The sequence below is a fragment of the Lissotriton helveticus genome, chromosome 5_1, assembly GCF_964261635.1.
Source record: "Lissotriton helveticus chromosome 5_1, aLisHel1.1, whole genome shotgun sequence".
Taxonomy (NCBI): Eukaryota; Metazoa; Chordata; class Amphibia; order Caudata; family Salamandridae; genus Lissotriton; species Lissotriton helveticus.
The window spans coordinates 559,298,427-559,310,737 of NC_136065.1; the positions used below are offsets into that span (position 1 = coordinate 559,298,427).

Here is a 12,311-nt window from a genome sequence, read left to right on the forward strand (position 1 = left end):
TTCTCCTTGCATCAGTAAGAACAGCCTGACAGTTATACACTAGGAGCAGGTGCATTCTACCAGCTAGGCCTTTCTGAGCATGTGCAAGGCTCTGGAGGAGGGAGAAAGCACATGACGAGCACATGGCTAACTAAAATGGCTGCCAAGAACAAAATGGCTTTTAGCTCATGCTAACAGCGATTCCTGCACTCTTTAACAGTCCTACCTGGAGGTAAAGTTTAGTGGCATTAGCTTTTCAGCTGTCCATCTATGTCAAACATTGACGCACATATTGGCACCCTCCAATTTTTAATTACCCACATCTACAGCTACATTTGTGTTTACTGTTACCAAGTCACACAATATATACAAAAACATGGAACTTAGTCCGCATTATCCTCACCTTTAAAAGATGGCAATTCCTGGATCCTACCCATTCCCCGTGAATAGGCAGAACTTCAGAGAACAGGGTATCTGCTTACCTCTTTAAAAAGTGCGCAATGTCTGTGCTTCTGGGGTGGGCAATATTCCGGTGACAGCAGTCAGGTGGGGGCAAGAGGGACTCCTGGCTGGCTCACCATCTGTTGCAGGGTAACTTAAAAATGAAGAAAAGGCAAACTCCTCTTTGGCAGTGTAAAAGCAGCCCTTTAATGTCTCAAAAGGGAGAATAGCAAGTCCACATCAGTAAACAGCTGGTCTCAATATGCTGCTTCACAGGCAGCTTCTGTTATACAGAGTTGGTCTATGGGGGTTACAAAAGTTCTGAAAATAGATTACTAGACGGTTATGCATTGGTATACATTAATTATAAAAAGAAAATGAGGTCACCTGTGACCCTAGACTTTAACCTAATTCACTACACATCCTTTATTGCAGGTCTAACTGTTTAACAAACGAAGTATCCTTCTATTTTTGAATGCATGTGTATTTGGATTGAATGCATGTGTGTCGTTATGTGTGCTTTATCATTTTGCCCCTAACACCTCTTATCAGATCCTGTGTGTTCTTGGCTAATTCAATCTCCTGCTAATGTTCTTCAATCATCTTCCTTTGCATTCTTGTTTAACTAGGACAACATGATATGTGCCTGTGTGCTAAGACCATAAATTCCTGTAAGCTTGCTGAACACAAGTTTTCCTTTAACTATGACCTTAGAGGTCTGCACTCTGTTCTAAAGTAAATTCTTCACCTCTTCCTCATCAACACACGTTTTTGGTGTGCACTGTTCTTTTACCATGTATAACTGTGTGATGCTTTCTGCTGTTGCCTGCTGTTGCTCCGCATTTTCCCATTTCTCATAATTCCTACTAGCAGACAAAAGAGTGGCATCTCTCAATTTATTGGGCATGGATTTTTTTCTGCATTTGTGGAATGCAGCACTGAGATGATAATGAAGAAAACTGCTCATGTAATAAAAAAAAAGTCCTCATACCCTTTTTTATGTTTTTAGATAAAAAAATCCTACAATTATTATACTATGGATCTACTTTTTTCCTAATGAAATTTGAACTAGGTGTATAACATATGATTCATCACCAGCCTTAAAGTCTATGCTAACTAGGTTAAGGTTTCAGCATTCACATTAGTGTAGCGAAATTGTTACAGATAAAAGGCACAAAATACATAGGGCCAGATGTAGGAGGCCATTTATCGACCGGTAAATGGGTATTTGTGATGTAGGGGCATCATTTTACAGATTCGGTAAATTTACCGAATCGGTAAATTTACCGATTCTGTAAAATACCGAATCGGTATTTTTACCGATTCGGTAAATCCCAGATGTAGGTGGGACTCTTCTGAGTCCCAAAGGCCTTACAGATTCGGTATTTTACCACCCAATCCAATTGGATGGTAAAATACCGAATCCAGGTGTGCATGCACATGTGTGCATGCACACTTAGCCATGTGAAAGACAGACATGCCCTTAGGGCATGTCTGTGTGCCACATGGCACACATGCCCGTCTTTGGGGTGCTAGAGGGTGTCAAAGTGACACCCCCTGCACCCTAGCTGGAATCGGTATTTACCGATTCAGTAAATACCGATTCGGTAATGCCCATTGATTCCTATGGGCTTCAATGCCCATAGGAATCAATGGGCATTACCGAATCGGTATTTACAGAATCGGTAAATACCGAATCTTAACGATTCGGTATTTACCGAATCTGTGTTACCTACATCCCCCCCTCTATTTTACCACTTCTTAAATACCGAATCGGTAAAATTCGGTATTTAAGAAGTGGTAAAATAGAATTACCTACATCTGGCCCATAGTGTTGGGCTGCACTCTCACAGAGACGAAGGCTAGCTGAGATCTGTTTATAGAGCCAAACTAGTCTACAACAGAAATGAACTCAACCTTGGCCGATAATGGGTCTTGTTGTAAAAGGACATGCAAAGTTAAACTGTACTGAATGAACGAAAAAGAGTAGAATTGACTGGTTTTCAGATGACACAGTTGCCGTGGGCTATGTATGAACTGATCTCTGCTGATCACCTTACATTACACTCATGAGTTTGTTGGATGTAAAATCTCCCAATTGACAAAGGAGGGGAAAGACATGGGTTGTCTTTGGTGAAATGCAAGACATAAACTATGGGCATCGAGTAGGAAATGATCCACAGGTATGTTTGGTTTGGTTCCAGCACAGTTTATCTGGTAGTAGGTAAGTGCACAGTAGCTGAAGTGTAGAATTGGGTGAGAAAGCAGGGTATTTCTAGAGGTTTACCTGTAAGATGGAGGTGTCGCATTTGAGATCTCATCATAATTAGGCATGAGAAGGGCAGGAGAAGGTTGCAGGCGAAGGTGGTACAGGCATCTCAAAAGTAAGATACATTGCATTCACTTTTGAAAGCATTCTAATATAGTGTGCCCATTGCTACAAGTGTGGCCTGTATCACTTGGCAATACTTATTAATTTGTATTGTCCAGGAGCTTGCGTGCCGGGTGTGACCTGTGTGGGCATTATTGGATGTTGCGCATGAAGGCCATAGGAATGCTGTAGTTTTCTGCTGCAGGCTTCTGTATGTTGCAGAACAATGTAAGCTTTATAGGGTAGTGTTTTAACCATACATACCTCACCAGAGCTTTAGTGATAAGGGTACTTTTTGTTGTGTATATTGCTTATTCTTATTGGCTTGAAACAGTCAGAAACTTCTCTTGAAGAGAATATTTGGGTTATCTCTACCTGAGGTGGAACCTACTTGAGGGTGAAAGGCATGCCTTAAAAGGAGGGAATTAAGATATGATTCACAAATTCTTCCATGTAAGTATGAGCTAGGATGGGATCGAGGTGTTATCATGAAGTTCCTTCAAATATAACAGGACTGTATATTAGACCAACACAAACTTCATAGTATTGGGTCTTAGTCCAATATATGATCAGTGAGTGTTCATGGGTTTCGGAAAGCTCACAGTACTACCTCCAACCCCTAAACTGACCAGGGTAACAGCGGTTGTTGGCAACCTCGAAAATAGCACACTGATTCCCAAGGAATCCATGGAAATAGGTCTAACCCTTTTGTTTTGTCACTCGTGCATGCCCAAGGTAAACAAACACAAGACAGATACGACAATGCATTTTCAAAAATTTCTTGAAATTATTGTATTCTTGCATAGAAAACCTGAGCTATGATTGTAAGAAAGATGAGACAAGTTACTGTAATCAGCATTGTTATAATGGTAAATAATATGACAATTCAACCATGTTAATTGTTGTTAATATTTGCCTTCTTACTCGTATCTGTTTCTAATACTATATTAAATAGAGCATAGCGGGAGCGCCATTCAATTAGGATAACCTAATCCCCCCTAGCTTGGTCTTGGGTGTCAGGAAGCCTAGAGATATGAGTGGCACTACTGTGCCCTAATCATGCATATCTTTTACTACCTAATCAAGGTTTGAGGCGCCAATTTCATTATTACCAATAGGGCCCATGTCAGTTTTGCCAAGCCACTGTTCTTGTGAAATTATGCAAACTGCCTTTCTGCATATCTTTGGTGTTCTTTGTTTTTTTTTGCCTCCAGAAGATGTGATTGTCGTATTTAATTTTTCCACAGTGATCAGCACCAGTCAGAGGCATCAACTGGAAGCTGTGAGCTACTCTTCTCGCTATGCACTGGGACTCTTTTACGAAGCTGGCACAGATCTAGATGTCCCCTGGGCTGCACAGTACATCACCAGCAATCCCTGCATACGCTTCATCTCCATTGATAACAAGAAACGCGGCATAGGTCAGTAAACACCCAATTTCTTTTTTAAACTCATGAGCAATACGCAGTCTAAGTCGGGAAAAATGGCTTTAAAGAGAACGTTAAGAACACAAAAACATGATGGAGGAAATACTGGAACTATTCTAAGCCACTGGCAATTATTCTCAGCCGTATTCTGCTTAACACAGTGCCATTGCACTGCAAGAGTGACCACAGGCAAGCCAGTTATGCAGTGCCTGCAGAAGGTAGTTCAATAAATCAATCAATCAGGGTCTTATGAAGCATAAAGACTCATCCATGAGGGTCTCAAGGTGCTGGGTGGAGCGGGTCTTCGGTTCAGTTGAAGAGCCAGGTCTTGATGACCTTCCTGAATTGCGGCAGCGATGGTGATTGCCTGAGGTGTAGAGGCAGGGAGTTCCAGGTCTTCGCAGCTAAGTAGGAGAAGGTTCTTCATCCAACCGTGGTCTTGCGGATCCATGGGACGGTGGCCTGGACTAGTTGAGTGGAGCAGAGATGTCTGGTGGGAGTGTAGAAGGGGAGGCAGTGGTGGAGGTATGCAGGTTTGGCGTTGTGGAGGGCTTTGTAGGCATGCGTGAGAAACTTGAAGGTGATTTTCTTGTTCACAGGTAGCCAGTGTAGGTCTCTCAGGTGGCCGGTGATGTTGTTGCTGCGTGGGATGTTCAAGATGAGTCTGGCGGAGGCATTCTGGATGGTCTGCAGTTGTTTTTTTTTTTTTCTGGGTGGTGCCAGTGTAGAGTGCGTTGCCATAGATGAGTCTGCTGCTGACGAGCACGCGGGTGACCGTTTTCCTGGACTCGGTGGGGATCCACTTAAAGATCTTACGAAGGAGGCAGAGCTTGTGGAAGTGGGAGGACAAGACACCATTGATTTGACGGTTCATTGAGAGCGAGGAGTCAAGGATGATGCAGAGTTTTTGTGTGTGGTCTGTGGGTGTGGGGTGGATTCCGCGCACTGTGGGCCACGAAGAGTCTTCAGAGCTGGAGGAGTCCAGGATGAGGACTTCTGTCTTGTCTTCTTTAAGCTTGAAGCAGCTGTCCTTCATCCAGGTGGCAACTGCTTTCATCCTGTCATGGAAGTTCCTCTTGGCGACTGGGGGTTCGTCTGTGAGTGAGAAAATCAGCTGGGCGTCGTCGGCTTAGGTGACGAAATTGAGTGTGTGGCTTCTGGCGATGGCTGCAAGTGGGCCATGTATATGTTGAAGAGGGTGGGGCTCAGGGTGGATCCCTGAGGCCCTCCACAGCTGATCTCTGTGGGATCTGATTTGAAAGGTGGAAGTCTGACACTCTGCGTTTGTCCGGTGAGGAAGGAGCAGATCCTTTCTAGGGCTTTGTCATGGATGACGGAGTTGTGGAGTCTAGCGCAGAGGCTGTGGTGGGAGACAGTGTCGAAGGCAGCCAAGAGGTCCAGGAGGATGAGGGCTGCACTCTTTCCTTGGTCGAGGAGGATGTGGATTCGTCTGTAGAGGTGAGGAGAGCAGTCTCAGAGCTGTAGTTGCTTCTGAATCCCGAGTGGGAGAGGTCCAGTATGTTGTTTGTTTTGGGAGTTGATGGCTTTCTGGTTGACTTTGTCTGAGAAAGGGAGCAGAGAGATGGGTCTGTAGTTCTTGAGGTGTGTTGGGTCGGCAGAAGTTTGTCGCTTGCAGGTGATTCATCTGTGCGTGTTTCCAGTCTTCCGGGAAAGTTGCACACTCAATGGAGCCCTTGATGGTTTGACAGATTTCTGGAACAATAGAGCATTGTTGAAGATGTAAGGTGAGGGGAAGGGTTTGAGTGTGCTCCCGAAAGGTTGCTCTTCATCATCCTGAGGGTGTTGTCAGAGGTGAGGATAGTCCAGTTGGTCAGGGTCTTCTGGAGGCTGGAGCTATTGGGTGTGGGTGGGGTGGGTGAGTCTTGGGTCATGACGCTGTCATAGATTGCCTTGATCTTGCTGGGGACGAAGGTGGTGCGATTCTTGCAGAGGTCTTGGGATGGAGGATGTCTGCTTTCTCTTTGCTGCGTTTGGTGAATTATTTGACTAGGGCAAAGAGTTCTTTGCTGTTGTGTGCATTGGTGTTGATGCGTTCCTCGATGGCTGCTTTCTTTGTTGTTCTGATGAGGTGCTGGTGCACGGTGATGGCAGATATGAAGCATGTGTGGTATGCTGTGATCTTACTGCTCCTCCATCTTTTCTTGAGTTGTCTTGAGGTGTGCCTGAAATCTTGGGGGGTGGACGAGAACCAGTCTGCTTTCATAGAGGGATGCTTGCCTGAAGGTTTCTTGAGAGGGGCCAGTGTGGTGGCGCAGTCGGAGATCCAACGGTGGAGGTTGCTTGCTGAGGTGTTGACATCTGTGGTTATCTGTGGTGAGGTCTAGCTGAGGGAGGTGGTGAGCTGGTCTTCGGTGACCTTGTTCCAGCTTCCGTGAGGATTGAGGTAGGCGTGGTGGCGTACGGTGAGTTTGGTGAATGAGAAGTGGACGGTGTGTTGGTTGGTCCAGTGTGGCTTTGAGGTGTGGCTGAAATAGATGTTGTTGCTTGCGGAGAAGATGGGGTCGAGCGTGTGTCCCGCTGAGTGGGTTGGGACTGTGACCAGTTGTTTGAGTCCAAGGGTGGCGAGGTTCTCCAGTAGGGATGAGCTGTTGTGGTCTTTGAGGTTGTCCAGATGGAAACTGAGGTCACCGAGAAGGATGTAGTCCATTGAGGCAAGCGCATGATGATCAATGAAGTCCGCTATGGCTTTGCTGAAGGGGGGATGGGGTCCAGGAGGTCTGTAGAGGAGGGTGCCATGAAGAGCGGCATTCAGGTTGGTATGTATCTGGAAGTGGGTGTGCTCCATGTTGGGTGAGTGGTTGTCGAAGCTGGTTGTGAGGTGAAGTGTCTCTTTGTGAACGATGGCGATGCCTCCTCCTGGTTGGTTGATGTGGTTTTTGTGGATGATTTTGTATCAGTCAGGGATGGTAGTTGCTGTGTTTTTGCTTGCAGGTGATTCATCTGTGCGTGTTTCCAGTCTTCCGTGAAAGTTGCAGACTCAATGGAGCCCTTGATGGTGTGGCAGAATTCTGGAACAATAGAGGTTCCGGCATTGTTGAAGATGTAAGGTGAGGGGAAGGGTTCGAGTGTGCTCCCGAAAGGTTGCTCTTCATCATTCTAAAGGTGTTGTCATAGGTGAGGGTAGTCCAGTTGGTCAGGGTCTTCTGGAGGCTGGAGCTATTGGGTGTGGGTGGGGTGGGTGAATCTTGGGTCATGACGCTGTCATAGATTGCCTTGATCTTGCTGGGGAAGAAGGTGGTGCGATTGTCGCAGAGGTCTTGGGATGGAGGATGTCTGCTTTCTCTTTGCTGGGTTTGGTGAATTATTTGACTAGGGCAAAGAGTTCTTTGCTGTTGTGTGCATTGGTGTTGATGCGTTCCTCGATGGCTGCTTTCTTTGTTGTTCTGATGAGGTGCTGGTGCGCGGTGATGGCAGATATGAAGCATGTGTGGTATGCTGTGATCTTACTGCTCCTCCATCTTTTCTTGAGTTGTCTTGAGGTGTGCCTGGAATCTTGGGGGGCGGAGGAGAACCAGTCGGCTTTCTTGGAGGGATGCTTGCCTGAAGGTTTCTTGAGGGGGGCCAGTGTGGTGGCGCAGTCGGAGATCCAACGGTGGAGGTTGCTTGCTGAGGTGTTGGCATCCGTGGTTATCTGTGGTGAGGTCTAGCGGAGGGAGGTGGTGAGCTGGTCTTCGGTGACCTTGTTGCAGCCTCCGTGAGGATTGAGGTAGGCGTGGTGGCGTAGGGTGAGTTTGGTGAATGAGAAGTGGACGGTGTGTTGGTCGGTCCAGTGTGGCTTTGAGGTGTGGCTGAAAGAGATGTTGTTGCTTGCGGAGAAGATGGGGTCGAGCCTGTGTCCCGCTGAGTGGGTTGGGATTGTGACCAGTTGTTTAAGTCCAACGGTGGCGAGGTTCTCCAGTAGGGATGAGCTGTTGTGGTCTTTGAGGTTGTCCAGATGGAAACTGAGGTCACCGAGAAGGATGTAGTCCATTGAGGCAAGCGCATGATGATCAATGAAGTCCGCTATGGCTTTGCTGAAGGGGGGATGGGGTCCAGGAGGTCTGTAGAGGAGGGTGCCATGAAGAGCGGCATTCAGGTTGGTATGTATCTGGAAGTGGGTGTGCTCCATGTTGGGTGAGTGGTTGTCGAAGCTGGTTGTGAGGTGAAGTGTCTCTTTGTGAAGGATGGCGATGCCTCCTCCTGGTTGGTTGATGTGGTTTTTGTGGATGATTTTGTATCAGTCAGGGATGGTAGATGCTGTCTTTTTGCTTGCAGGTGATTCATCTGTGCGTGTTTCCAGTCTTCCGTGAAAGTTGCAGACTCAATGGAGCCCTTGATGGTGTGGCAGAATTCTGGAATAATAGAGGTACCGGCATTGTTGAAGATGTAAGGTGAGGGGAAGGGTTCGAGTGTGCTCCTGAAAGGTTGCTCTTCATCATTCTAAAGGTGTTGTCATAGGTGAGGGTAGTCCAGTTGGTCAGGGTCTTCTGGAGGCTGGAGCTATTGGGTGTGGGTGGGGTGGGTGAATCTTGGGTCATGACGCTGTCATAGATTGCCTTGATCTTGCTGGGGAAGAAGGTGGTGCGATTGTCGCAGAGGTCTTGGGATGGAGGATGTCTGCTTTCTCTTTGCTGGGTTTGGTGAATTATTTGACTAGGGCAAAGAGTTATTTGCTGTTGTGTACATTGGTGTTGATGCGTTCCTCGATGGCTGCTTTCTTTGTTGTTCTGATGAGGTGCTGGTGCGCGGTGATGGCAGATATGAAGCATGTGTGGTATGCTGTGATCTTACTGCTCCTCCATCTTTTCTTGAGTTGTCTTGAGGTGTGCCTGGAATCTTGGGGGGCGGAGGAAAACCAGTCGGCTTTCTTGGAGGGATGCTTGCCTGAAGTTTTCTTGAGGGGGGCCAGTGTGGTGGCGCAGTCAGAGATCCAACGGTGGAGGTTGCTTGCTGAGGTGTTGGCATCCGTGGTTATCTGTGGTGAGGTCTAGCTGAGGGAGGTGGTGAGCTGGTCTTCGGTGACCTTGTTCCAGCTTCTGTGAGGATTGAGGTAGGCGTGGTGGCGTACGGTGAGTTTGGTGAATGAGAGTGGACGGTGTGTTGGTCGGTCCAGTGTGGCTTTGAGGTGTGGCTGAAAGAGATTTTGTTGCTTGCGGAGAAGATGGGGTCGAGCGTGTGTCCCGCTGAGTGGGTTGGGATTGTGACCAGGTGTTTAAGTCCAACGGTGGCGAGGTTCTCCAGTAGGGATGAGCTGTTGTGGTCTTTGAGGTTGTCCAGATGGAAACTGAGGTCACCGAGAAGGATGTAGTCCATCGAGGCAGGCGCATGATGATCAATGAAGCCCGCTATGGCTTTGCTGAAGGGGGGATGGGGTCCAGGAGGTCTGTAGAGGAGGGTGCCATGGAGGGCGGCGTTCGGGTTGGGATGTATCTGGAAGTGGAGGTGCTCCATGTTGGGTGAGTGGTTGTCAAAGCTGGTTGTGAGATGAAGTGTCTCTTTGTGAACGATGGCGATGCCTCCTCCTGGTTGGTTGATGTGGTCCTTGTGGATGATTTTGTATCAGTCAGGGATGGCAGTTGCGGTGTTCTGGTCTGAGCTGGAGTTCTTCCACGTTTCCGTGAAGAAGGTGATGTCAGGGAGGTGGAGTTGAGTAGGTCCTAGATCTCCACAGCATGTCTTTTGAGGGAGCAGGTGTTGAGTAGGATTCATCCGAGGAGGTCAGGTCCAATTCTTGAGGGTCGTGCAGTCGGTAGGTCTGGTGTACGGAGGCTGGTGAAAGTGCAGTTGCAGGTGCGGCAGATGAACGTGCCTTGGGCGTTCTTCACTGATACTAGGTGGCAGGCGAAGTGGCGTCCGGTGCTGAGGGTGTGGAGGGTGCTAGTGTTGTAGTGGTGGGGGCCAGAGGACCAACGTCCATGGCAACAGGGCACAGTCCAGGCACGGATTGGCGCTGACGGGCCTGCGTTTGACGTACCAGAGGTGCTCAGCCACACAACGGCCGCCAATAATTAGGGTGAGGTGGAGGGCTGACAGCTTGGAGGCTAGAAAAGTGGGAAGCTGGAAAGTGGTGCTGGGGGGGGGGGCATAGGGGGACAAGCAGAAAAAAGCCCTGGAGAAAAAAGGCACAACAAGTGCAGAAAGAGAAAGAAAGTGACAGAAAGGCAGAAAAGGTGAAATTTAAGGAACAAAAGAGATCAGAGGGGAAAATGCAGAAATCAGAGAGACAGAGGGCAGAGCAGAAATGCTCCCCACTGGACCACCAGGGATGAGACGCAGGCGGGTACCTGCGGTTGGACGAGGGCCTCAAACTCAGGATCTGTAAGGGTCAGGGAGCAACAGCTACCAGGCGGAGCTGTGTGGCAAGGGAAATACCTACTGACAAAGTCAATAGTTCACCACAAATAACTAGGCCATAGGCCCCATTATGGGAACACGTGCAACTGCAGGATTGTTTCAGCCTTGTTGGCCTTCATGCTAGAGTTGCAACATATTTCCAAGGTTGTTTTGTAATTCACAATGAAACACTATTTTTTTTATTTTTTTATCTTTTTATTAAATAAAGAACAAACCAAACAATAAATAAGGCATCAGGTGAGCAAATCATAACAACATTGCAAGGTTAGAACTGTCATTCGTACAAAATCGCAAATACAGTATAAAAAATTCTCGGGATCACAGGGACTCCAGTGCTTCAGCTTCTAGCTGTCTCATCGGGGGTGTACACAAATCGCCACGGTAAGTATTCCAAGCCCCCCAAATCTTCCCCCACTTCTCCGGACAACCCCTAGCCACATATACCGCCCTTTCTCTAAACATACACCAGTCTAAATCCTGGGACCACTTGGTGAGCTGGAGTGACTGGCTGGCTCCCCATAATTGAGCAATATTACGCTTCGCCACCATACACGCCAGCGTCACCCACTGTTTTTGATATCCATTCAAATCCGTGGGTTCCCATATGTTCAAAATACATCTGCGGGCCTCCGGTCGCATCACCTCCCCCAGCACATCTTTAATCACATCATGCATTTTCATCCAATAGGTTTGTATCTCCTGACAGTGCCATAGGATATGCATGAAAGTGCCCACCTCACCACACCCCCTCCTACAGTCTGCGTTTGTCGCTTTCCCCATGTGTACCATTCTAGGCCCTGTGACATATGATCTATGTAAGATTTTAAGTTGCACCAGTCTAAGCCTCATCTGAATTGCGACTACCTTGGGGGAGGAGACCGCCTCCACCCAGTCTTCATCATCCAGCTCCAATCTATCCACCCCCCACGCTGTTCTAATGCTCCCAAGTGGATCTTCCATATTATTAATTAGTTTGTTATAGGAAACACTATTTTTAAATGTGAGTCCTCACTAAGGTGCCTGAAGCAATGCTAGATGTTTCCAGTATACGTATTGCTACATAGGTCTGTCATTTCTGCAGAAATTAAGTGGTGTCATAATACCACATCTACTCGCAGGTAATAAATTAACAACATCTTAATCAACCTAGCTAGGACCAAGTTTAAACTTTTTGTTTGTAATCTAATTAAAAGTGGTTGCTGGTTTCTGAATAAATAAAAGCTAGAGTGGGTGTCAGCCTATAAATATCTTCAGAAATCACTGAACAAGAGAGGACGAAATACCTAAATGTCTTAAAGAGTTTTGCCAGTCTCTGACACGGGCTTTTCAATAACTACACAAAAAACAGATCTTTAATGAAGGTTGTGAAAAGCAAACTAATGCTCACTTGGGCTTATGAAGCCATTGCCTTCAAAAATAACCTTGATACCTGGCTGGACAAAGCGCAATGCAAATACTTTTGCCAACTTTTCTTTCTACCAGTTTGCACCAACCCCTCGCAAATCTGTTTAGAATTTAACCTTACAAAGCCATATCTGCTACTTAAAGCCAGGTTTTTGTCATATCATGCTAAACTAAAGACAGCGCCCACAGGTTCCTTGAACCATCATTCATGGCAGTTGATTACGCAGGAGAGCTCTACATTGGGCCACCCCTTCGACACTTCCCGGATCACTCAGGAGGCCTAGGAAATATACTTTAACAGACATCAAGACCTCTCAAAACAAGCAAAAATAATC

General features: G+C 47.0%; 1 protein-coding gene across 2 annotated transcripts in view; it reads left to right on the forward strand.

Moving 5' to 3' along the window:
• Positions 1-12,311, forward strand: part of RNLS (renalase, FAD dependent amine oxidase) — a 553,624-nt gene that overhangs the window by 457,131 nt on the left and 84,182 nt on the right. For both annotated transcript variants that reach the window (XM_078642883.1, XM_078642884.1), the window contains exon 5: positions 4,039-4,212. In XM_078642883.1, coding sequence (XP_078499009.1) covers positions 4,039-4,212 — 174 coding nt within the window. The remainder of the gene's footprint in view (positions 1-4,038; positions 4,213-12,311) is intronic.